The sequence below is a fragment of the Lacerta agilis genome, chromosome 5 (assembly GCF_009819535.1).
Source record: "Lacerta agilis isolate rLacAgi1 chromosome 5, rLacAgi1.pri, whole genome shotgun sequence".
In the NCBI taxonomy this organism is placed as follows: Eukaryota; Metazoa; Chordata; class Lepidosauria; order Squamata; family Lacertidae; genus Lacerta; species Lacerta agilis.
In genome coordinates this window covers 12,738,784-12,764,977 of record NC_046316.1, presented here as the reverse complement: position 1 = coordinate 12,764,977, position 26,194 = coordinate 12,738,784, and the positions used below count along the sequence as shown (strand labels likewise).

The 26,194-nt window shown below is 48.1% G+C and overlaps 1 protein-coding gene across 16 annotated transcripts in view; it reads left to right on the top strand.

Annotated features, from left to right (window-relative positions):
* Positions 1-318: 318 nt before the first annotated feature.
* Positions 319-26,194, top strand: part of PAX2 (paired box 2) — a 130,955-nt gene continuing 105,079 nt past the window's right edge. For 5 of the 16 annotated variants that reach the window (XM_033148654.1, XM_033148649.1, XM_033148653.1 and 2 more), the window contains exons 1-4: positions 741-869; positions 4,365-4,533; positions 4,763-4,924; positions 5,874-6,071. In XM_033148654.1, the coding sequence (XP_033004545.1) occupies positions 827-869; positions 4,365-4,533; positions 4,763-4,924; positions 5,874-6,071 (572 nt within the window). In that variant the 5' untranslated portion in view covers positions 741-826. Of the gene's footprint in view, positions 870-4,364; positions 4,534-4,762; positions 4,925-5,873; positions 6,072-26,194 lie in introns of all 16 variants that reach the window. The other 11 variants (XM_033148659.1, XM_033148655.1, XM_033148650.1 and 8 more) reach the window with 5 other exon arrangements.

The following is a 26,194-nucleotide window of genomic DNA, read 5'->3' as shown; positions in this document are numbered from 1 at the left end:
GAGGGAGAGGGATAGAGTGTGTGTGTGTGTACGGAGAGGGGGGGAGTCCGGGGTGCGATCTGGAGGGGGGTTTGCCGCTTTTAGAGAGGCGCACACCGGCGACGGCAGCTCCATTCTCCAGGCAAAGCTCGTGGCAAGCACATCCCACCTTGTGCAAAAAAGGAAAAAAAAAAAAAAAAAGGAGACAGGGGGGAGGAGAGAGAGAGGAGAGAGGGAGGGAGGCGACAAGGAAGGAGGGAGCGAGCGAGCGAGCCAGGGGGGAAAAACTCTGGAAGGACCAGGAGGAGCCGGGTTTCCTCCTTCGCCCTCCGCCTAGGGAACCCGGAGCAGCAGAGTCAGAAGCAGATCCTCGACGGCGGAGAGAAGAAGCGCCTGCCTGGGTGAGCGACCGGCCCATCGCTCCCGGATTTGCCGCCGTGCCGTCGAACGAACTTGGCAGAAGCGAACTCAGCGGCGCCGGCGATTTGGAGAGCCGAGCGCGACGCTGCTGCGCTGCGCCGGCCCGACGGGGCCCCCGCCATGCCGTGCACCTGTCCTTGCTCCGGGCGGGGATCGTGAGCGCCGCCGAGGAAGGAAAGTTCCCTTGGCCCTCCGTCGGCCCAGGACCGGCAGCGAGGGAAGAAGGGCGACCCGGGGGGCGGCGCTGCCGCCGCTTCTGCTTCTCCATCTTCTGCTCCTTGTCCAGGCCGTCGCCCGGCTCCCCGTTGGCGCGCCGAGCCGGCTCCCCGTCCGCTCCTCCGGCCCGATTCTCCCCCAAGTGCCGAAGTTGACTCTGTGCGGCGACACGGCGGCGTCAGCCGACTTCTTCCCCTTCCTCTGCCTCCCCATGGATATGCACTGCAAGGCAGACCCCTTCTCCGCGATGCACCGTGAGTACCGGCAGTAGCCCTCGGCGCCGCCGCCGCCGCCTCCTCTCTCTCCTTTCCCTTCGCACCTGAGAACCCCTTCCCCGCTTGCCATCTCCGTCGGCTGGAAGGTGAAGCAGGGAAAAAGCCGGGCAACCGTGGCAGTCCTTCCACTTTCTAGTTGGGGGGGGGGAGAAGAGGTTTCAGAAGGGACCCCCTCACCCCACACTCCTGGCGACGCTGCTTAGCGGAGTGAAGGCCCCCAAACTCCCTTTCCATAGAGCCAAATCTTTGAAGTAGTTCGGAGGAGTTCTGGACTTTTTTAAAAAAATGCAACCTAGTGGTTCAGTTAGGCTGGAGAAAAGCCCGTAGAATGTAATGAAATTACAATTGGATAGGAACATAATATAGTATGCTTATAAGACGTCGGTATAAATCTATATACTGCCTTTCCCCTTAGATTTTACATTATCTGATTTGTCATTATTAAACGGGGGTCAGGAGCGGAAATGCCAGCCTTGGCGTAAGCTGAGAGCGTTTCCTTTAAAATAAGGATTTTTAAAGGCCTTTCCGTTCGATTCGCTTTGCCTTCTCTGAAGTTTTGTGCGTTGAGCTTTCCGTTTGCCACCCCCATCCATCCACCACCCCCGTCGCCCCAAATCCTCGGCCTCCCTTTTAAATGCATCCATTTCTGACGCGGAGGGGCAGAGGATCCAGGAATTGTTTCTCTCTCAATCCGTTTCACGAGGAGGAAAACCCAGAAATCAACCTGGCTCTTTCTTCTTATTGTCGCGGGTCACCATCGCCTTGCTAACACTTTTTTTTTTTTAATTTAAAAGGAAATTGCGGAGAAACAATTCTGTTTAAAACAAAACAAAACAAAAACAACATTCAGTTGAAAAACAGAGAGGGGAGACTGAAAGAGGCAGTAAATGAATAATTAACAGCAATCCCTAACTTTTGACATCCTTAACTTTCAAGCATATGCCCTACACAAAAATCACGCTTAAAAAGACAAAAAGGATGGGGAAATAATGTGTTAGGAATTAAAACGTATTTTGGGACTAGGAAATCGGGCAAAAAGGACCGATGTTCCAACCGATAAATACCTTTTTTAAAAAAACAAACTGCCGTTGTCTATATTTTTCGCATTTTTTGACATTTCGTGTCAATCACCTGCCTTTTATAAAAGAAAGGCTGAAAGGATTCCAGCTGCATTTTGATATGGGAATGTTTTAACACGCCGAATCCCACATTAGGTATATCTAGAACCATGTGAAATTAAACAACGTGGCTCATCGGAAGGTTTAATTCCCTCCTGGCAAATGCGTTTTGTTTTTTCGTTTTTTGTTCCTTGGAAACGGGGTGAATTTCGTACCCCCCACAACCTCTTCTGGCTTGCTCCGGGTAGAAGCGTGTGCCATTCAACGCGCGCCCTGCGTTACAAAGGAACGGCCGGAGCAGGAAAAGCGAGAAACAGCCGTAGAAAAAGAGAGAGAGAGAGAGAGAAGACAGGTTCTAACCCCGAAGGAAGTGAATTCAGAACTTGGGCTGGTGTGTGGCTGGGGAGACGCAGGTGCAATAATCTGAATTATTAATCCCTTAATCTTTTTTGCATCTGTTGCCTTTTAATACTCTGTAATGCGAGTTATCAAAGGTGCTCTGAATTATTCAGGAATGAGGTGCTGCAGAAATTGCCTGCTCGGTAACTTTAGAGGCAACATCTGCAGAAGGTGACCCAGACAAATGAAGGAAACAAACAGATACAGAGTGAGAAAGAGAGGCCGGTCAACGCCATTCCACCTGCAAAAATTAAAAATAAATAAAAATGAGACAGTGAAAAGTGTGCGGTGGATGCTGTGGAGGTTGGGGGGGGCGGGGCGGTTGCAGGAAGGCGACCTGAAATCCCCTCTTAATTTCACGAAAACAAAGCCGTGGCAGTGGTTGGGGAGCGGCGGCGTGGAGTGCATTTCTGTGCAACCTCCCCGCCAGTAAATAGGATGTAAGCGGGCTTAAGAAGCTGCTCCTCTCTCAGCATCCTGGAAAGTGCTGGGCGAGGAGGTGAAAAAACTCTATTTGCGAGAAAAGGACTGGGATCGATCGCAGGGGCAATGAGAGTTTCCACTAAGTTCAGAGCCAATAAGTCAGTGTCACAGTAACTGAGGAGGGTGGGAGCTCGGCAAAAATACAAACAGATCATTTTTCAGTAAGCTTGGGGAGGGAGGGGAAAAAAATAACAACCAAACACTTAAGATCTCTCTCTTTCCCCCCTTCTTTCCTACCTCGCCGAGGCAGCAGCAAAGGTTAGGTCCGTCTCTGTTCACCTTGTGGGTGTAATCACTCCAGGGACCTTTTGACACTTAACATCGCTCCGGTACCTTTTCCAGTTAAACACCGGAGAGGGGGCTTCAAGCAGCGCCCCCACCCCCCACCCCAGTCCACGGCAGGTTCCGCCTGGGCTGGAGCGTCCGAATGAGAAATATTTCGGCTTAAGTGAGTTGCGGATCGAGGCGCAAGGGAGAAGGGACCGCGGGGAAAGGCTAATAAACAACAACGGGGGGGGGGGAGCTTCTCTTGGAGCCTTTTGGCGCTGTCCAAAACATCCAGACCCCCACAGATTATTGTGGCAAACGCTGGATTAAAATCCGCTCCGTGAAATTCCTGTTTTTTTTATTTCGAGGAAAGCAGGGATAGACCCCTGCCCCTCTGGATTTAGCTAAATTATAAATTATTAGACTGCTGCAAAGGCAGCTCAGGATTGGGAGATTGTCTGAGATGGGGAGGATAAAGAGGAATATATGAAAAGATATATGACTTAAAATTAAAAAAAAGCACACCCGAAACTGGTATAAATTATTATTCCTCTGAAAAATAATTCCTTATAATGGGAGACCATTATGCTGAAAAGCAAAGGGGGAAAAAGGGGAAAGATATTAAAATGTTAGTGAGGGAGGAGAAGAAAAGAGACAGACCCCTTCGTTCTATTTTTATAGCAGCATCTATGTAACCAATTTAGCAATAATTTTGCTATGAAACAATTGAGCGGCCCCTCAGAAATAAGTAGGATTTCGCCTGTGACAGAGGATCGAGCCCGGCCTGTTTGGAAACTTGGGCAGAGGCGAATGGAAATATAAATTGAGGGGAGAATTTGAGGAGAGCTTCCTCCTGAGCAGAGACTTTGGTTTTCGGTGGGAGCGGCCAAGTCAGTCACCTGCCACCCTCCCAAGGGTGGGAAAGACCCTAAAAAAAAACCAACCACACAGGGGATCACCCAGCCCCGTTGGGCGCCAGGAGAAGGATCCCTTCCCCGCGGGGGTCGAATCCTGCCTGCCTGCCTGCCTTCCCACCCCACCCCACCCCACCCTTCCCCTGTCATTGCAGACTTGTCCGGCTTAACTGCCCCGACTAATGTTTTTTCTCCCTTTCCCCTCCTTTCCCTCCCCTCTCCTGCCCTCCCTTCCCCACCCCCGGTGTGCATGGGTCTTCGCTGGTGTGTGCGTGTTTCTTCTCTCTCCCCAGCAGGGCACGGGGGTGTCAACCAGCTCGGGGGGGTGTTTGTGAACGGCAGGCCCCTTCCGGACGTGGTGAGGCAAAGGATCGTGGAGCTGGCTCACCAGGGGGTGCGACCCTGCGACATCTCCCGGCAGCTGCGGGTCAGCCACGGCTGCGTCAGCAAGATCCTGGGCAGGTAAGGCCCCGGGCGCGCGTGGGGAGGGCAAGCGCCGCCGCAAGGGGCGGGGAGGGGGAGAGAGAGAGAGGCGCCTCGGCTGCCCCTTGGCAGAGTCTCGGTGTGGACCTGAAAGCGGAGCCCTGACCCCGGGGGCGAAGGGAGGCCCGGCTCGTCGGCGCTGCGCACCAGCCACCCAGCACCCACGCTCCTCTCTTGCTTTCTTTTGTCTGGCACTATCTTAAAACAGGGACCTGCTGTGGGTTCGGAAAGAGGGGGAAAAGCCCACCAAGCAAAGAAACAAAGCGATTGCATCCCAATTTGCTGTGAGACCAACCTGCAAGTCTCCCCTCCCCGCCTCCTCCTCCTCCCAGCTAAGACAGGCCGGGCCCTACTTTCTCTCCACCCCCAGGTCAGCAGGAACCAGCAGGCCGGCAGGCTGCCTCTCTCTCTCTCTCTCTTCTCCTCCTCCTCCTCCTCTCTCTCTTTCTCTCTTTTTCTTCCTTCTCTCTCCCCCCCCCCCCTCCGCCAAGTAGATGTCACCGCCCTACAGCAGAGCTCAGCTCAGAGGGGGAGTGGGGAGAAGGCAGGGGGGTGCAGCTGAGCCGAGTGCATGCCAGGGAGAGGGCTGGAGGGGGGGGTCCAAAAATGTAGATTTTCCACTATCACCCCGCTTTCTTTGCAAAGGATTTGCAAAGGGATTAGCAATTGCCCGGCGAAGGGCAGAAAGAGAGAAAGAGAGAGAGAGACAGAGACACACACACAGAGAGAGAGACAGAGAGACAGAGAGAGAGAGAGAGAGAGAGAGAGAGAGAGAGAGAAGATGCATCTGGGTTTTTTAGGGGGTGGGGGAGACACGAGACCAAGCGCTGGGGAGGAAATCGAAGTCGAGGAAATCCCCCTTTTAAAAAAACACCCTCAGTTTCTCCCCTCCCCCGCGGTTAATTGTGTCTAGCTAACTTCTCCTGGCTGTAGGTTGGCATTGGCAGGCGGGATGGGGGAAGGGGGACTGTTGTAGCCAGGGTGCCCCCGGCCTCTGGATCGTCCTACCCCGCCGAACCCGGCATTACGCGCGCCAAGGGCCTGTGGAAAATTGGGGGGGGGGTGTTTCCGGGGACTGACTCCAGGCAAGGCGGACCCTGCAGCCCCAGGACCACAGCCCCAGGACGGGATGCGAGAGTGGGATTTCCCTTGCAGATCCGCACAAGGGGGGGGGCGGGAATACGGGGTCCAAAATCGCCTCCCCAACCCGTTGGTTTGTGTGCACGTGTTCGGGAGCGGCAGTGGGCGGCGGGGTGCGTGGATTAAGGCTTCCCTGCAGGCTCGGGGGCTCAGCTTTGAACCTCGCTCTGCGCTTGCAGGTACTACGAGACGGGGAGCATCAAGCCTGGCGTGATCGGAGGCTCTAAGCCCAAAGTGGCGACCCCCAAAGTAGTGGATAAAATCGCCGAGTACAAGAGGCAAAACCCCACCATGTTCGCTTGGGAGATCCGGGACCGGCTACTGGCCGAGGGCATCTGCGACAACGACACCGTCCCCAGCGTGTCCTCCATCAACCGGTGAGTCGCACACACGAGCGCCTCCTGCGCCCCCCAAGCCTCTGAGCGCCACCGGGTTGCTTTCCTCGCGGGAAACCCAGCCCGCCTTCTCCCCCCTACCCCCTAGTCCCTAGAGGCCCAGAAGACCCCTGCCCACCCCAACAGACGCTTCCTCTCTTCTTCTTTGAGTCCTCTCTATCTGTGTTTCTGTCTCTTCCTCGCTCACACCTCGTCTGAAAGGACAAAAAAGGAGGTCTCCATCCTAACTCGTGGAGCCACTCCAGTTTCCGGGCGCGCGCGCGAGCTTCTGGACCGCTTATGGATCTGCCATAGGGCGTGCCCGTGGGGCTCCGACGGCTTGTCTTGGTTCGCCGGGGCAGACTTTTGAAAGGAGATGGTTATGGGGCTAACGAAACGTGGGGTGGTGGCGGGGTTAGGGGGGAGCAGGAAGCCGGGTCTATCATGGCACCTCTCCCCAACAGTTGTTTCGGCGCGCAATTGGCGTCCGGGTCGTTGGAGGAAGGAGGAGATGGACGCGCTCATAGTATCTTTGCCTCGCTGGGAAAGACGGGCATTTTCTCTCCTGTTAAACCTCTAAAAACACGAAAAGCTCCTATATGTGGAGACGATTGCCGAGCCGTTAAAATACCAAATGCTTATTTGTCTTAAACAAACAGTCTTAACTTCTACTACTACTTCTTCTTCTCTTCCTCTCCTCAAATAAGAGGCCTTTCTTTTCCCCTCCCCCGGGCAATGACGCTTCCTTTTGGAGGAAGAAAGAGCCCTCGCACCTTTTTGAGCCCCTCGGGAGTTGGAGAAACTTCTGAAAGGAAGATTCGCTTAGGTCAAGGGTTACAAACAGTTGTGTGCCTGCCTGCGCGCAGGCGCCTCTGCCTGCGCTCTGTGTGCGTCTCATGCGTCTTTTTCGCTATCTCGATTTTAGTATGGCAGCTTTCTAAACCTCTTATTTCGTGTTCCCTTCTGATGTGTGTCTTTCTTTCTTTTCTTCCCAAGTTTCTGGATATATCATAGGGGGTGGCGCCCCATTTATGTGAGTGTGTGTGCCGTACAAAAGTGGTCAGAGAGCGATGCCATTTCACCCTGCCTTCCAAAGCAGGTTGCGTGCCTGTCTTTCTACCTATAGATAACTAACTAAATAAATAGAAGACAGATACCCCTGTGATAAGATCCAGTGCTGGTGTTGAGACAACAATCAACTAGAGAGCAACACATCCCCTGTGCTTTCAAACACAATGCAGAGGGGCAATTTGCACACCTGCAACAGGCAGAACACACACCGAGAACCCTAAATACCCTCCTTCAAAGAGAGACACTCCACTATTCCATGTGCTGACCTTGGGAAGATAAAGATCCTGCGCGAGGTGATCTGGAGACTGTGATTTAGATAGGCACACACACACACTATTGGTTGTGCTTGAAAAGGGAAAGTGGGATTGAAGGACTTCAATGTTCCTGTTGTCATCGGTTACAAAGGAATTAATGCCGGCTACATATCTGAGCAGATTTTTAGACGTACCTGTATTTGTGGCTCCCTTGTACCCGGCATGTTAAGAATGCATGTAAAGCAAAAAAACAAACAAACAAAAAACTCCAAATGGATGTGTTTCGAAACATACAGATTGAGGATGCAAGAGTATTTTCTGCCACAAACTGCAGAATGGGGCAGCTGCCGCATATATCAGAGATATGAATCTCCATGCAGGAAAAAGTAATATAGAAAGTCGCCCCACAGAGACACTTGTATCCAGATGGACACAACAGTCGAGCATCCATCTCTACAGCTGCTTGGCTAAATAGTTAATCATGAAATACATAGAAAATGTAGCCAATTACATTTTTAAAAAAGAAGTCATTCTCACCAGTAGGAATGGGGGGGGGCTTTATTAATTTATGTGGTTTCCATAGAAGATTTGTCAAAGTTCTAATGGCCAGGAGGCATTTTTTTTCCAAGTTGGCATCTTCGATCAATGGCTTCTAATATTTTTGAAAATGATATGGAATTATCCCAAATCATCTCAAAACAGCAGGTAAAATTAACTTGGAGAATGTACCTTGGCTAAAAAAAAAGACCCCCCCCCCCCAAGCACACATACTCTCTCTGTAATATACTGCAAAGCTATCCCAGGAAATTATCCCTGTGTGTGCCATCTGTATTAAAATGGTTATTAAGTTATGAACAGAGTAACATAATACTGATTGGCTAATTATACACCCTCCTTTTGAAAAATCCCAGATCCTACCGTCGGCTGTTTGGGACTGAAATAATAACACTTTGACATTCAGGCACCTTTTTGGAAGCAGCTGTAGATGGGCAGTCAGGGGAGAGAATAGCTCAGCACCTCAAAATTGCAGGGAGAGAGTTTCATTTTATTTGGGGATTGTTCCCTCCTGAGAGCAGCACACTTTTCTTGGCTAGCACAGAAAACCTGCTGTTGGCAGCTCTGACACATGTAACTATCAGGCAACCATCCTAGTTGGGTGGTGGTAGGAATTGTCTTTAGAGAGTCAAGCGGTTTTTTTTTGCATGAGGATGTGATGTGCAAAAAAGTGATGGGCTGTGGTGTTTAAAGACCACACCCCATAGAACACACAGAATCTGGTTTCTTAGCAGTAGCAGTCCCCTATCCCACATTTGTGCACTGTTTATCTGTGAACAATATGCACACGGTCTTCTGCTTTGGCTACTTTTCTGGATCAGGACTATTAGATTTCACCCCCTGGTTGCTGAACGAAGAGGTCAGTTCTGAGTTTAGGTTGCTCTGAGTTTACCTTTAAATATTGACTAGATGGCAACTTACCAGAGTAGCAAGGACCTTCCGGGGGCAACTGCAGCAGCTGATGTTAGGCATGTGGAAATAGAATGAGTAAATTCCACAATTAGTTAGGTACACGCAAGCCCAGGGCATCACCTTGAGACTCAGGCACTTCTTAGATCCAGTTGATATCAATTTAACTGGGAGACCTTAATTTGCCTGCCCGTTGCTCGGTCTGCCCCAGAAATGAAGTTACATGTGTTAGCACAAGCGGCATTTGTTATCGTAAGGTCTGATCATACTCTTGGCAAATATTCCCCATAAACATTGTAAATATTATTGCACCCATTGGGTCCTGAAAGATCTCTCAACCTTCTGAAATTCAGTTTTGAAGAAGGTGCCCCTTTTGTTCCCCTAATAATTAAAAGTTATCTTGGTGCAGATTTTTTTAAAAAAACATCAGCCTTTCATGCCCTCCCCACCCCTTCTTCCTTTCACTCATTAGTCAGGGGGGATTTGTTCTTGGAATTTGAGGCACGCAAAAAATGACTCAATTTAAGGCCATGAGCAATGGCAGAAAGAAGTGAGGAACCCTGGAGTTGAGAAATACGGGAGGGAGTAATTAGACGACCCCCCCCCCAAAGCCTGATACTTCTTCCACTGAGCCCTGTTTCCTCCCGCCGGCTCCTGTGGGGAAATCTCTGATCTTTACAAGAGTGCAGAAAGGAAGGTTTAGTACAAACTCCAAATGCAAGCGCTTGTCCAATATTCACAAATATCAGCCGGGCAGACAAGCAGGCGATTTCTAGTTCGCATGCGTGTTAAAAAAAAACGATGATGCAAAACCATGTCATTATTTTGCACATCATGGTTTGCCAACGTCTTGCCGATGTGGCCTGGCGAATTCGTATTTGCACAATCGTTTGCGGCGGAACTGCCCTCCGTTGCTCCCACTAAATTTCTGAACTCTCATACGGGAAGTGAGCGCTTACGTTTGCAAACGCCAATATTCGGAGGCGAGGCCTCGGTAACAGGTTTCGGATCCGCTGTCTTGAAACTATAAGCAACGTGCCATTATGCGCAGAGTTTGTTCGTTTTCACTTTGTATTTATACCTTGCCTCATTTGATCACTTCTGTGGTTCCAAGAGCAAGTGCTACATAATGACAGGGATAAAGTCAGAAATTTTTTAGTTCCTTTCCCATGTGCAAAATGGAAGCTTCTCATGTGTAAGAAGCCGTTAGAGCTGATTCAGCTGGAGTCTATTTTTCCCCTCTTTTCAGAAACGGCACAGTCAAATTTCGGATGCCTGTAGATCCTTGAATAATCATAATATAATTTTTATACCCCTTTTTATATGTTGGAATATAAGGAATATATGGGGTATACCATGGTACGGTGAAATAGAAGAGCAGTCCCAACTTTAAAATTTGCAACCAAAGTGTCCTATCCTTCTTTCTGCTCGCCTATACAGTATACCAAAGAATAAAAACACCTTCCTCCTTCTCCTCCTCCTCCTCCTCCTCCTCCTCCTCTGCTTTCCCCACAATATGATTTCATACCTGCATTATAAATTTACTGCCGATCAGTGCTGAAAAACAACCGGGAATTTATTTCTGTTTCGTTATGTGTTTCCCTGTGTCTTCTTCAGCTTTTTGTTACTTTTGAGATGAGGTGGGCCATAAATCAAGAGATAGATAGATGAGAACCTATGGAAGGTTTGTTACTTCAGGTCTCCATGCGCTGCTTTGATGAGGAGCAAGTGACCCCGGTACCATTGACCCTAGTAGAAGAAAAGGGGAGCTTGGAAAACACAGATTTCTCAGCTTTGAAAGTAGTAACTGGTATGAAACCTTTTTCAAGCCAGTTTTTTTTTTTAAAGGAAGAAATAAGAAAGACATGGACACAGGAGGAGCACTCTGATGACTTAAACCTATGACAGAGGCTGTAGCGACCAGTTGGTCTTTTAAGATACATGGGGGGGGGAATCAGTTGCCTGAAATGGGCCGCTTTCTCTGAACAAGCAGCAAAGACACACCCATATATTAATTAATTGGTAAAAAATAAACTTAAGTTCAATGGGGCATAATCCTGCGCAAGAGAGAGAAGTGTAACAGGACTTCAGTTGCGTAGATTGAAAGCAAGCAACGTGAATGAAACACGTAGTTCTGTTCTACATTTTAAATGAGAGAAACTTTCCTAATTCTACCATTCGTAGGAAATATGCATACAGTAGCTGGCTGTTTTTCTCCTGGATTTCGTTTGGCTGGGGCTTACTTCATTTCGCGTGGTTTTACTGCCTTCCTTAAAACGAATTCCACGACACCCACACAACTGTCTCCTCTTGTCCCTTCTTGTGCTCTGATTTGAAACTGTCGGGCAACTTCCAAAGACCGAAGTATTCCCGTAAGGAGAGTTGCCAACTTGACCAGAAGGTTTACCCGCAGCAAGTAGCAGGGGGTAGTGTTGAGTGCCATGATTCCCCTCTATAAGCACAAGAGCAGGCCGAGCCAGCATCAATTGGCAATGTCTTGTTTCTTGTGGAATCTGCACCATCTTGCTAGTGACAAACGGATTGTGTGCCCCACTCGACTTGCTGTTTCGCCATAGCCGAGAGAGTGCGGGCTTCTGGTTTTTAAGCCTGATTGTCGTCCCTCTTTATAGGACCTCTTTATAGGACCATGTTTCTGAGGTGTGAGGCAGCTCCTGCTGCAGTTGTATGTCACCCAAGGGGAAGTTATGCTACAGCTTGCTTGGCCTGGTGCCAGACAGAAAGAGCAACTTTTTCCCTCTCTCTGCAGCACCACCAGAGAAGGAAAGGGCTCGCTGATTGCTCTTTAGATTGTGGCACAGAAGTCTGAGCACACAGGCCGTGCTGTTTACTTGCTGTGATAGATTACAGATGCGTTGTTTTCAGCTCTCAGATAAGTGCATCACACAGTATGGGAAATTATGTTATTGGCTTTCAATGCTGTTTTTTCTATTGCATTTCTGGATAGAGTCTTACAGTGGAACTCTCTTCACGTCTACTCAAAAGTAAGCCAACAGGGCTTTCTCTTGGGTAAAGGCTAGAACAGGATTGCAGCCTTACAGCACGATCCTATGTGTGCCTACTCAGAAGTAGGGCCTCCTTGGATTCAATTGAGCAGTAGATTCATTGGGACTTATTTCTGGGTAAACACGTTTCGGACGGAAGTCTTAGTCGGTCACAATGTTTGCAGAAGTTCCCGTGGCAATCTAGCTTTTATGAAACAAAAATCCAAATAGCACCAGTGACATTTTTTTAGGAGCAACTGAAAATCACAGAGCAGGGAGCATTCAGGAACCGCAGAGCACTTCCACAGGCGTTTGACGAAAAGCGAGTGGTGAGATGGGTCAACATGGCTGCCTGCTTTTATTTTTGTTATATATTATAAAATATCATATCGCCGTGATATTGGTGTTGGGAGAGAGGGGAGAGGCTGTTGCTTGGGAGAAAGCAGAGGGGTGCATTCAGGGACCCTGTTTGGGTGGGAGCCAATGCCGTTGACCCCAGTGAGAGACTCTAGGCAGTCAAGGAAATTTGGTTGCCATAGGCCTGACATTCACGTATTTATCAGATGGGAGTTGTTGAGGTAGGGGAGAGAATAGTCCATTAGTGCAGGCTTCCTTAAACTTGACCCTCCAGATGTTTTTGGCCTACAGCTCCCGTGGTCCCTAGCTAGCAGGACCAGTGGTCAGGGATGATGGGAATTGTAGTCACAAAACATCTGGAGGGCCGAGATTGAGGAAGCCTGTATAAGTGGCTCAGATCCCATTTTGGCCAAGGCGTGCTGGGTGCGTGAGTGAAACGGCTAGAAATCCCATGACCCTAAGATTCCTGGAAGGTTGCTAGGGAGCTCTGGGTGCTGTGATTGCAGGTAGACTAGCTAGAAGCAAAGCAATTGGTTGAGAGAGTATATAAGATGTCCCTATTTTCATTGGAGGGCATGGAGTTATGCGCACACACACACACACACCAAGCCAAGGAGAAAAGTAACTATGCAACCTTTAGAAGACATCTGAAGGTAGCCCTGTATGGGGAAGTATTTTTTTAATGTTTAATGTTTTATTATGTTTTAATATGCGGTCGTACCTTGGATCCCGAACGCTTTGTTACTCGGGCGTTTTGGCTCCCGAATGCCGCAAACCCAGAAGCGAGTGTTCCGGTTTGCGAATGTTCTTTGGAACCAGAATGTCCGACGGGGCTTCCGATTGGCTGCAGGAGCTTCCTGCAGCCAATCAGAAGCCGTGCTTTGGAAGTCGAACAGACTTCCGGAACAGATTCCGTTCGACTTCCAAGGTACGATTGTATGTTGGAAGCTGCCCAGTCAGATGGGCGGAGTATAAATAGTAAAGTAGTAGTAGTAGTAGTAGTAATAATAATAATAATAATAATAATAATTAATAATTTAGTACGTCCCTATTTTCATTGGAGAAATGTTGGAGGATATGGGAAGACGCATTCTTCTTTTCTGATTTGAAGTGTGAATTATTCAAGCTCCATGGTGTATTTTTTGGGATAGGTAAAGGGTCTGCTGCTCTCACATCACCTTGCCCTGTGTAAACAGATGTTCTGGGGAGCCCTTTCGTGAGTGTTGCTGCTGTGGGACGAAGGGTTGGTGGTGACTGCAATTGGGCCTTCTCTGGTGTGGCACCACAACTTGGTTAAACAAGCTCAAAGTGCCAGGCAAAGGCATTTGTATGTTCCCTTTAGCGCCTGAACAGATGCTGCTGTTTCTTAGCCTTTCGTTGGCTGTGGGCTTTACTTTTGTTCTCACCGTCTGCTGCTTTTATGTTTTAAAAGGTAAAGGTAAAGGGACCCCTAACCATCAGGTCCAGTCGTGTCCGACTCTGGGGTTGCGGCGCTCATCTCGCTCTATAGGCCAAGGGAGCCGGCGTTTGTCCGCAGACAGCTTCTGGGTCATGTGGCCAGCATGACAAAGCCGCTTCTGGCGAACCAGAGCAGCACACGGAAACGCCGTTTACCTTCCCGCTGGAGCGGTCCCTATTTATCTACTTGCACTTTAATGTGCTTTCGAACTGCTAGGTGGGCAGGAGCAGGGACCAAGCAACGGGAGCTCACCCCGTGGCAGGGATTCGAACTGCCGACCTTCTGATCAGCAAGCCCTAGACTCTGTGGTTTAACCCACAGCGCCACCTGGGTCCCTCTTTTATGTTTTACTGTATATTAATTACTGGGGTTTTTTTTGCCTTTTCAAATTTCGTTTCATGTGTGGATGATGTAAACTGCCTTTGAAGACCACAGCTCGAAGGCGGGGTATAAATATTCCGATTCGATAAATCAATACCGGCCTTTCTCCCCCCCCCCCCACGTACAGCCATTGGCAGATTGTCATATGATACACAGGCCAGTGTATTTGAGTCGGCTTCGGTTGTCTGTTTACTACGGGATGCAGTAATTTGTAAACAGAGATCCTGGCTCGTGGGGCACATTTTTCTTTCTGTTCCTGCAAAGCATACGTTGATGGTGAACTGGTGCTCCCAGAAATCAGTGCAGCATCCGATTCGAGAGGCGAAGGATGCGCATAACGAGCAAAGAGAAAAGCACAGGAAGTTTGGGAGACTGGGGCAGCTTTTCTGCATCGTTAGGTTATATATAATGTGTAATCCTGAGTTTTCGGCTTGCGCGGTTCTCCATAAAGAGAAGAGTGGCGTTGACATGCTTGGGGGGGAAATGGGACATTATGCTGTGGAGCAGCTGCTATGCATAGGATTGCGGTATCCCCATTGATCCCAGTGATCAGTAGGGCTTGCTCCCCGTTGTGTACTATGCACATTCACTACCAGCGGTGGACTTGGAGCTCTCAAATTTCTGTGGCGCCCTGTGCGCTGCCAAAATCTGACACACACACACCCTCGCCTCTCGCACTGTGTTCTACAGCATTGTTTTGGTGCCCCCTGCAGTGCGGCACCCAAAGAGCCTCACACCCGTTGTGCCACCCTAAAACCGCCCCTGTTTGCTATTTACATTTGTTTGTGACTTAGTTCCACTGAGCACGTACAAGATTTACGGTTCAGTAAAGGTAAAGCGCGGGTGGCACTGTGGTCTAAACCACTGAGCCTAGGGCTTGCCAATCGGAAGGTCGGCGGTTCGAATCCCCGCGACGGGGTGAGCTCCCGTTGCTCGGTCCCTGCTCCTGCCAACCTAGCAGTTCGAAAGCACGTCACAGTGCAAGTAGATAAACAGGTACCGCTCCGGCGGGAAGGTAAACGGCGTTTCCATGCGCTGCTCTGGTTCGCCAGAAGCGGCTTAGTCATGCTGGCCACATGAACCTGAAGCTGTCTGCGGACAAACGCCGGCTCCCTTGGCCTATAGAGCAAGATGAGTGCCGGAACCCCGGAGTCGTCTGCGACTGGACCTAATGGTCAGGGGTACCTTTACCTTTTAAAGGTGCATAGGATCAGGCTGTAACAAAACTTCCATTTTCAAGACTATAGGGAGCAAATGGTTAAATGGGGGGACTCTAGAATTTGGGGCATAATGTGATTGCCAAGGAAAGGAGTGGGAGTGGGAGTCCAGGGTCAAGAAATGAAGCCAAGCGATATCAGCTTCAGTTGTGTTAATTCCCCCCGGCCAGGAAAACTTCTAAACCTCTGTGTCATTTCCCCGGAAAACACTAATGCGGACTTGCAAGCTGCAGGCTGCGCTATATATGGGCAGAGCTTCCTAGCTGCGGAAAGTGCATTAAGCAGCACCTGAATTAAGCTTTACGTCAATTAATTTGAAATACCAGAATTTCAGGGTCAAGTGCTTTACTCAGCTTTACCCAGCAGGGGGCTTGTTCTCAGGGCTCTGTAGGTTTCATTTCCTGGATTTAAGATTTCAGGATCAGGAAAGGGAGAAGCGCTGTGTTCACAGACACGATGAAAGACGTGAGGAAATTCTGAGCTAGTGCATCTCAGTGATTTCCTTCAGCTTCTTCTCATGGTCAGCTGAAACGATACCCTTTAATACTGCACAAAGATACAGAACACTACTGACCTTAGCGACTCCGTGACGGCATTTGGTGTACAGGAGTGAATCAAAATAAAAAGAATAATAAGACTGGATTAAAAACCCTCCTTTCTAAATATCCCGGTATTTTAAAGGGAAAGTGTTCCCACTTTAATAATGATGATGATGCTACAAACGGAGAACCTAAAATCGCTAGGCACTGTAGAAGAAATAAAATGAGAAATAATCGAACCCTGTATGAAAGTTCGCAATCAGGAGTTTCAGACTAGAGGATGGAAAGGAAAATGGAAACCAGGAAAAGTCCAGATGAATGGATGAGTCTTAAGAAGTGTTTGGATGCAATAAAAGGGAAAGAGAGCCAGTTCTTATTTGGAAAGGCATACCGGTAGTAAGATACTGCGTGAAAAAGCACGGGGAGAAGAGAGAACTAGTACTGCAACAAAATGTTGCCGTATGGGATGCTCCTTTTCAGGATATTCCATTCCATATCCCCTCCTACCTAATTTTTCCAACCCTTCCCCAGACATGCCTGTTAGTATTCCGTAGCTGCTCAGGGCTCCTCCATGCTGTTGTTTAAGGTAGATATTAAGCTTCTTGTACTGCTATTAATTCTCCATGGTGCATAGGACATTCTCCTCCAAATCTCCGTCTTCCCACACTTCCCTCGGCCCAGATTTTCCCATGCCGTCTTCTTTTTGGAGTATCACTGGCATGAGAAAGTCAGAACTGAGAGAAGGGGAATTGTGGGAAGGCAGAGATTTGAAGGGGGACGTCATACGGACAATGGAGCATTAATGGTGGTGGCACAGGAAACTTTCATTAAAGGACAATACAGGTGAGTCCTTAGTCCCCCATTCGGATTGTTCTATAATAATAATAATTTATTATTTATACCCCGCCCATCTAGCCACTCTTGGAGGCTTCTAGCAGATTATTAAAAACATGATAAAACATCAAACATTAAAAACTTCCCTAAAAAGGGCTGCCTTCAGGTGTCTTCTAAAAGTCAGATAGTTGTTGATTTCCTTGACATCTGATGGGAGGGCGTTGCACAGGGCAGGTGCCACTACCGAGAAGGCCCTCTGCCTGGTTCCCTGCAACCTCACTTCTGGCAGTGAGGGAACTGCCAGAAGGTCCTCGGAGCTGGGTCTCAGTGTCCGGGCTGAACGATGAGGATGGAGACGCTCCTTCAGGTATACTGGGCCGAGGCCGTTCTTGGGGTTCTCTGCCATTTCCCTGCTATTTTTTTTTCTTTCCCCCTTCTTCCACTTCGCCAAACTTTGGGGCTCCCCTGATACCTCCCTCTTTCCCGTTCATGGATGGTGGCTTTTCACTGCATAATCAACAGCACTCATTGCCCTGAGCACTGGTAATAGTGGGGAAGATATAAGTTTTGGTTCAATTAGACGTTTGGCACCTCTTCTGTGAATCCCTTGAGAAGGATAGGCAGAGAGTGGAGCAGGATCATTGGGGGGGGGCATATGAAAGTGAGTAAAAAGGTAAAGGTAAAGGGACCCCTGACCATCAGGTCCAGTCGTGTCCGACTCTGGGGTTGCGGCGCTCATCTCGCTCTATAGGCCGAGGGAGCCGGCGTTTGTCCGCAGACAGCTTCCGGGTCATGTGGCCAGCATGACAAAGCCGCTTCTGGCAAACCAGAGCAGCGCACGGAAACGCCGTTTACCTTCCCGCTGGAGCGGTCCCTATTTATCTACTTGCACTTTTAGGTGCTTTCGAACTGCTAGGTGGGCAGGAGCTGGGACCGAGCAACGGGAGCTCACCCCGTGGCAGGGATTCGAACCGCCGACCTTCTGATCAGCAAGCCCTAGACTCTGTGGTTTAACCCACAGCGCCACCTGGGTCCCTTTGAAAGTGAGTAGAAGGAGCTTAAAGTGAAGGCGAACAGGGGGAAATCAGTGATGAAAATGGGCAGCGGCAGCGGCATTTAGAACAGACTAGCGGGGCTAGAAACAGGAGCAGGAAGACCAACAAGAATGATTTCCCAACAAAGTCATGAAGGTGGGTTATGCTAAGGACACGATAACTGTTCTTTTCCTCCGTGCTTTTAACTGTGTGTGCATTTTTAAAGAGATTGAGTGGGGTGTTGTTACAAGGAGTGAGATAGGATGCAAGCAGATGCAAAACTATAATCTGCTGACATATTCTAATCTCTAGACTTCTTACTGTAACTCTCAAATGCAGAGATTCCAGGAAAATGTGTAAGTGGGGGTTGCATCCTATCATCCCCTCACAATTTATACACATTGCAGCAGGTTTATTATTATTATTATTATTATTATTATTATTATTATTATTATTATTATTACTACTACTACTACTACTATTACTACTACTAGACCTGCAACAAAATGTTGCAGTGTGGAATGTTCAGTGTTCCAGCCAATTCGCCACGCCACCTTCCGGAATACTCCATTCCAGTTCCTTTCTCCCTTGTTCTTCTGAGTCTTCCCCAGCCAGCCAGCCAGCATTCAGTGGCCGTTGAACATGCTCAGTACTCAATGGGCTGTTTTGGGGTTTTCGCTCAGAGATTTTTATATTGTAAAAAAGGCACTTCTGCAAATTTTGGGTTTCTCCCCAAGCCACCCGTTCCCCTGCTCTTGCACAGAGATGATGGCTACAAAAGCAACGGTCCTCACAGTTTGAACATCAGAAACAGAGGAGGAGGGATTACACCCCACCTTTCTACAAAGTATTTACCGCAAACCAGATTTTATATTTAATTCCTCCATTGCATGTTCATCTCCCCAAAACACAAACAACCTGCTCTGATAAAGGAATGCATAGTTTCAGAGCCTCCAAGTGTCCCTATTTTCCAGGGACGGTCTTGGATTTACAGAAGCTTGACCTGGTTTGTGAATTGATCCTGGAATGCCCCGTTTTTCCTTAGGACGTCCCTCTTTTCACTGGAGAAATGTTGGAGGGTATGGAATTATATGACCCCGAGTCAAGGAGATGAGTAACTAGGTAACCTTTAGAAAACATCTGAAGGCAGCCCTCTATAGGGATTTTTTTTAAAAAAATGTTTAATGTTTTATTATGTTTTTATATATGTTGGAAGCCACCCAGAGTGGCTGGGGCAACCCAGTCAGATGGGTGGGGTAATGATGATGATGATGATTACAGGTAGGTAGCTGTGTTGGTCTGCCATAGTCAAAACAAAATAAAAAATAAAAAAACCATTCCAGTAGCACCTTAGAGACCAACTAAGTTTGTTCTTGGTATGAGCTTTCGTGTGCATGCACACTTCTTCAGATACACTGAAATAGAAGTCACCAGACCTTTATATATAGTGAGAGAGTGAGGAGGGGTATTACTCAGAAGGGTGGTGGGAATGGGTGGTTAGCTGATGGGTGTGGAAAACCTGTTGACGAATGTTAACGACTGCAATTAGTCCTAAAGGAAAAAGCAAGGGGTGAGATGGCTAAAGATAGCTTTAACAAAATCAAAAATTCTTTCCAGTAGCACCTTAGAGACCAACTGAGTTTGTTCTTGGTATGAGCTTTCGTGTGCATGCACACTTCTTCAGATACGAAGATAAAGATAGCTTTGTCATGTATAATGAGATAAGAATCCAGTGTCTTTGTTCAGACCAGGTCTCTCCATGGTTTTGAGTTTGGTAATGAGTTGCAATTCAGCAACTTCTCTTTCCAGTCTATTTCTGAAATTCCTTTGTATTAAGACAGCTACTTTGATGATGATGATGATGATGAAATGGGATTTCCTTATTTCGTCAGAGAAATGTTGGAGGGCACCTCCTGAGCATTGATAGATAGATCTGTCATCTACCTACCTACCTACCTACCTACCTACCTATCTCATAACACTACCCCTCAAGGTCACCTAACGGGTAGTAGTTCAGGACTGTCAAGAGGAGAGACTTCTCCATGCAATGCATAATTAACTTATGCAATTCATTGCCACAAGATCTGTTGATAGATTAGAGAGGGATTTAATAAAAAGGGATTAGAAAAATTCATGCAGAAAAGCCAACAGTTATTTGCTCAGTATAACCCCTATGCACACAGACAGTTTATCTCCAGCTACCAGGTATGGAATAGCCGTCTCCTGTGTGAACTTGTGAACTTCCAGAGGCACCTTGATGGCCACGGTTGGAAGCAAGAGTGCTGTCTAGGCAGAACTTGGTCAGATATAGCATGGCAATTCTAAAGTTCCTACCAATTGGACAGTGTCTGTGACATCATGGATCAGAATCCCATGCTGTCTATTCACCATTGCATGTCAATTTGAAACACATGCGCACAAGCACATTGATAGTAATCTAAATAATCCAAGTACTGAATCTTAGCTACCAAAAATGTCATGCATGCACAAGAATGAGGTGTCACTATGCTTGGGGAACCTCAAAATTTATTAAACACAGCGGAGGGAGGGAATTGGGGGGCACCCTCTCCCCAAAAAGAAAACAGCCTAGTGGGGGCTGTGGGAACGGAATGCCGTATGATTATTGGAAGGAGGAGATGGAGTAGGTGGAATCCTGAACAAAAAAATTTCCACACTGCAATATTTCACTGCATTTGTTGGTGAGCGTGCTAAATGGCTTAGTTAGCTTCTGATTTCATTGATGACAAAGTTGCTATGTTTTTTTAAAGCAGGCAATGAGAATCTAAGGAGATGGCTCTTAGAATTCTCTCCATCCCACAGTGCTCCAAGAAAGGCAACCTCTGCTGTGTGATAGATATGATGTGGGCCACAAAATGTTGTCAATGTACGATATGGTAGTTTGGTTTTGCTGCTGGCGTCTCAGGATTTAAAAGGCGGTGGCAGCGGCTGTTGTGATCACTGAGTCATACTTTCCGAAGCAAGTACAAAGATCAATTGTTGTGTTCCCTCCCCCATATACTATTTGTGGCATCCGGGATATTGACTGGGGTTGTTCATCAGCTCTGTGCCCGCCTCACAGAATAAGGTGAATCGGAATGATTTGGGGAAGGTTCTCCCATTTCCTTGTCAGATGATCACGCGGTTAACAAGGTACACTGTAAAGTGGATGAGGGGCTCCCTAAGTTTCCTCGTGGTCTCAGATGTCCCAACACACACACACACACACACACACACACACACACACATTCCCCTGTGGCCCCCACCTGAGAAATGAGACCAAGCTAACTGCAGAAACATCCAGAGCTCCAAACCTTTCATTTTGACATACAGGTCCAGCTTTAAACCAGAGTGATTTATTTTTCCAGGACATTCTAATCACGCTAATCTTTGAGGGTGGTAGGGAGGGAGAACCAGGCAGAGGGGGCCTTCTCGGTAGTGGCACCCGCCCTGTGGAACGCCCTCCCATCAGATGTCAAGGAAATAAACAACTCTCTGACTTTTAGAAGACATCTGAAGGCAGCCCTGTATAGGGAAGTTTTTAATGTTTGACGTTTTATTCTGTTTTTAGTGTTCTGTTGGGAGCCACCCAGAGTGGCTGGGGAAACCCAGACAGATGGGTGGGGTATAAATAAATAAATAAGTAAGACCACCTCCACCAACAGTGACATGTGGTAATTTTTTTTGTAGGGAAGATTAAGGCCAGAGGCGCCAGCTTGCAAGGGCGAGGGGGGAGGGACGCTATCATATGTGACGCCCCAATGCTGCAATGTCATGCGCATGAGCATCGTGTCCCAAAACTGGGTAGAAGCTTCCCAGGCTTTGGGAAGGAGACATCAGGGAAACATTTAGGAGACTAGCCTAGTCCACCGACCACAAGGCATTGCCCACCAATGAGCCTGGAGTAACAGGGTCCTTGGGGTGTGTGTGTGTGTGTGTGTGTGTGATATTTCTCCTACCCCAATCTTTCCTGGGATTTATACTGTTTTCACACTCCCCCACCCCCTGCAAGTCAACGGAGAGAAATGGCTCTCCAAGGGAGAAGAGGTTATATTCCCTAAACTCCCCTGTCAGTGATCCTTGGGGTAACAGGGTCCTTGCTGGGTTGGCAATATGTCCCCCCGCCCCGCCCCAGTATTTCTCAGGGATCCACAATATTTTTCCCACCACTAGCACTATGAGTCCTAATGTACCTAAGTCAAAACAGTAAAATCTGCCCTTGTGGGAGAACCACCAAGGCCGTCATTCTGAAATTTGGCAGGCTTCAACCCCTCAGAAAGGGTAACCGTGCCTGCAAACGGCATCCAATTTTCGCAGGAAATTTGGGGAGGGGGAGAAGACTTTTCCTTTGTTTTTTTTAAAATAAACTCCAAAGGTGCCCTGCATCAAAAACACCTCCTGGATCTATCTATCTATCTATATTTTGACAGGCTTAATCTACTCTAGAGGGAGTGCTGGGCCTGTAAATTTTATCCACTTCTGCGGGAAGGGGGGAAAAAAGGTTATAGCCGTTTTTAGACTCCCTATTAAAGCAAATCTGGAGGAAACAGACCTTCGTTTTTAAACACATGCAATTTTGTCCCAAACAACAATTTGAATGGCAAAGAGAGTGGTTCTAAAACAGATCTGCCTGCTTTCCAAAGCGACAGATACAGATGCAAGTTGAATCTTGTGGCTGGTGGTGCGCAACCCTAATATTTACACCCCATCATTCCATAGGTGCACATCAGGTAGTTTTATATATGGTGTGTGTGAAATTGCCTTTTCATATAGGTGCCCATGTGGTCTTTAAAAGGTGGGGGGACAGCTACCCCTTCTGCTCCGGAAATGTCCTGCCATTTCAATAATATCCTCTTTTGCAAGCATTGTGTTCTTTCCCAAGGAAATACATATCCAATGCTAGAATGTATTATTATTATTATTATTATTATTATTATTATTATTATTATTATTTATTATCTTTATCTTTACTATGAAGCTAGATTTCTCCATGCAGCAAGGGCCCGCCCTCCCTCTCCTGAGCACGCAATATCTCTGCGAGGATCACAGCTAGAGCCAGGGTAGCAGAGAGGAAGCGAGAGGATGCTCAGTGCCTGAGAACCGCTCTCCTTAAAGGGCTCGTTTTCCAAAAGGCCTGTCGCACTTTCCTTCCGCAGCTTTCCCCCGGGTGTGGGCCCACCCACCCACCCACCCACCCAAGAAAATGGGGAAGGGCACATGGCCGCACTGTAAAAAAAAAAAACCCGTAAACATATAAATAAATAAATAAATAGCATCCTAACCGTACCGAGAACTCAATAAAACAATCACTTCAAATATGAGGAGATATAAATCTTATGCCCACTCAATTGCTTTTATTATCGCTCAGCCCGGCTCTATTTATTACAGTCTGTGGTCTGTGTGTGAGGGAACGTTGCGCAGAGGGTGGTCCCCCTATGCAATCCTATCCCCCCCCGAGAGGCAACAATAAGCCCATACAGAGGTGGATTCCGCGAGGAGGGTAGGGAAAGGGAGGGGGGGAGGACCCTGACAAGCCCATCCGTCTGTAGGAAAACCAATCAATAACTTTGTAACAAGAGCTCTTGTTGCCGGGAAATGGACAACAGGGATAGTTTGATGCTGGTGGACCGACGGAGGAGGAGGGGGGGTGCGGATTCGCTGCTGGGAGGCATGGCAGGGGAAGGAAGGCATGGGAACAGGAGAACAGTACCTGCATTTGTCCTCTCACGTGGAAGCAGGAGGAACAGTGGAAGGCGTGTGGGATGAAAAAAGAGAGTGCTACAATGGCAGTCCCAAAGAGAATTGCTTTGTGAACATCTGCACTTCACATCTGATGAAATCCCAGTTACAAGTTTGCTTAATTTTCTAGCGGAACTATACAGAGGGCCAGCATTTTTACCAAACATGTATTTTTCCATTCGGACAAAGGGCACTCAGCACCCCTACACTGTTTTTGTTTTTTTAAAGTGTCCACTAATGCTCTTTAAGGGACGCGGGTGGCGCTGTGGGTTAAACCACAGAGCCTAGGGCTTGCCGATCAGAAGGTCGGTGGTTCGAATCCCTGCCAAGGGGTGAGCTCCCGTTGCTCTGTCGCAGCTCCTGCCAACCTAGCAGTTCGAAAGCACGTCAAAGTGCAAGTAGATAAATAAGTACCGCTCTGGCGGGAAGGTAAACGGCGTTTCCGTGCGCTGCTCTGGTTCGCCAGAAGCGGCTTAGTCATGCTGTCCACATGACCCGGAAGCTGTACGCCGGCTCCCTCGGCCAATAAAGCGAGATGAGCGCCGCAACCCCAGAGTCGGACACAACTGGACCTAATGGTCAGGGGTCCCTTTACCTTTACCTTTAATGCTCTTTGCTTTTTTCAAAATCAGTGCCACACAGACTCCAAGCGCATGGTTACACCCAATGTGTGTGCTTGCTTTTTAAAGCTGAAAACTCAGTAAAAGAACTTAGAATCTCTGAAGGGACAGGTCCGCAATGCCCACTCCCCATGATTATGGTTCTGAGATGCAATCTTATCGGCAGAGCACCCCTTTCTTGGAATGTGCTCAGGTGCACATCAAAGTATGCAGTGCACGAAAGCTAGCACAGCACAGCACAGCACAGCACAGCACAGCACAGCACAGCACAGCACAGCACAGCGCCTTCATTCCAATGTGCACTTGGGGGCGCACACCTGACTTACATCTAGCTAACCTTATTGTCTTTCTTTCAAGTTTTTAAAGCCTGAGAACCGAGGCAGGCCTTAGAGTGGCTCCAGAGGTTGTGCAAAGATGTCACTAAGGCAGTTTTCTGGCAACAGAGAAGCCAGCGTCACAGCAATAGTGTGAAGTTCCACGGATCTTACTTACAGGGAAACATTGACCCTCCAGATGTTGCCGAACCACCACTCCCATCAGCCTCAGAAAACACGGCCCATGGCCAGGGATGATGGGAGTTGTAGTTCAGCATCCTCTCTAGAGCATGGGTAGGCAAACTAAGGCCCAGGGGCCGGATCCGGCCCAATCGCCTTCTAAATCTGGCCCACGGACGGTCTGGGAATCAGCATGTTTTTACATGAGTAGAATGTGTCCTTTTATTTAAAATACAACTCTGGGTTATTTGTGGGGCCTGCCTGGTGTTTTTACATGAGTCGAACGTGTGCTTTTATTTAAAATGCATCTCTGGGTTATTTGTGGGGCACAGGAATTCGTTCACACACACCCCAAATATAGTCTGGCCCCCCCACAAGGTCTGAGGGACAGTGGACCGGCCCACGGCTGAAAAACTTTGCTGACCCCAGACTAAGGCCCGTGGGCTGGATGCGGCCCGAGGGGCTCATTTATCCAGCCCCTGGCAACCCCCGCCACCTGCTGCCGCTACCTGCTCTCACCAGCACGGTGCAGCTGCCCACTTTCAGGTCAGCGGAGCAACGGAAATAGCTTCTGCGCATGCGCAAGCATAATTTCTGGCACACTTCCAAGTCTGCGGAGGCCCGTGTGCACGTGCACAAGCTATTTCCAGTGTTGCACTGACCCGAAAGTGTGCCGGAAATAGCGTGTGGGCACGTGCTCCCCTGCCCTCTGGCCTGCCGCGTGATCGGCGCTGGAGGAAGCAGCCCGAGGTCCAGTAAGTCTGGGGACACCTGCTCCAGAGGGTCAAAGATTCCCAACAATTGACATAGAGAATGCCCAGAGAAGATTCTCCCTGGCTGATACCAGGGCACAGGAAGAGAACTTGGGAGAAGATGCTTCTGAAGTGACAGAGGACTTTCCCCCAGTTTCATTGGTAATTACTAGAACCTTGAATTAGGCCTAGAAGCTGATTGGCAGTCAATGCAAATGAGAAAGGATTTAATGTTTTTCCCACAACCTGCACTTGGGCAGCAGAATTTCTGCAGCGTCTGAGCTGCCACTGAAATGGGTGAACATTCAGGATTGTTGTTAATGTATTTAATAGCCACATTAGGCTCAAAGGCTGTGATATGGTGATATGCAGTGCTTTTTTCCTTTAAAAAATGTTTAGGGGTACTCTCATTTTGACTCAAGAAAACCAGTATTTTATAGTTCAAATCGAGGGAAAAAATAAATACAGTAAATGGACAAAAGTACAAAGATTCACAAAATGCTTAGGGGTATTGTACTCTTGCATCCTCCCAGAAAAAAAGCTCTGGTGATATATCTTTTATCGGACCAAATGATTATTAGCTATTATTTATGTAGTGCTAGTACCATCAGTGCAGGGGAAGAACTTCAACTCCCTTGTTCAAGGAAAGGAACTGGTGTTAAAAAGGAGAATTCCTGGATGCCCAAAGCTAAAGTTTGGGACAAGTACTCTTTGGCGAGAGATTTAGAATCACAAAACATGCAGCAAAGCAAAGCATGGAAATATAGCCTTAAAAACTGCCCTTTAAAGTGAGATCCAGAATGCTCCCTTAAAAAGTTTATTTCCAAAGCTTCCCTCCTCCTCCAGCATAGGAAAAGACCACAAATTTGGTAAGTTTAAAAATTGCTTATTTACATGCTCCAAAGGTCAGAT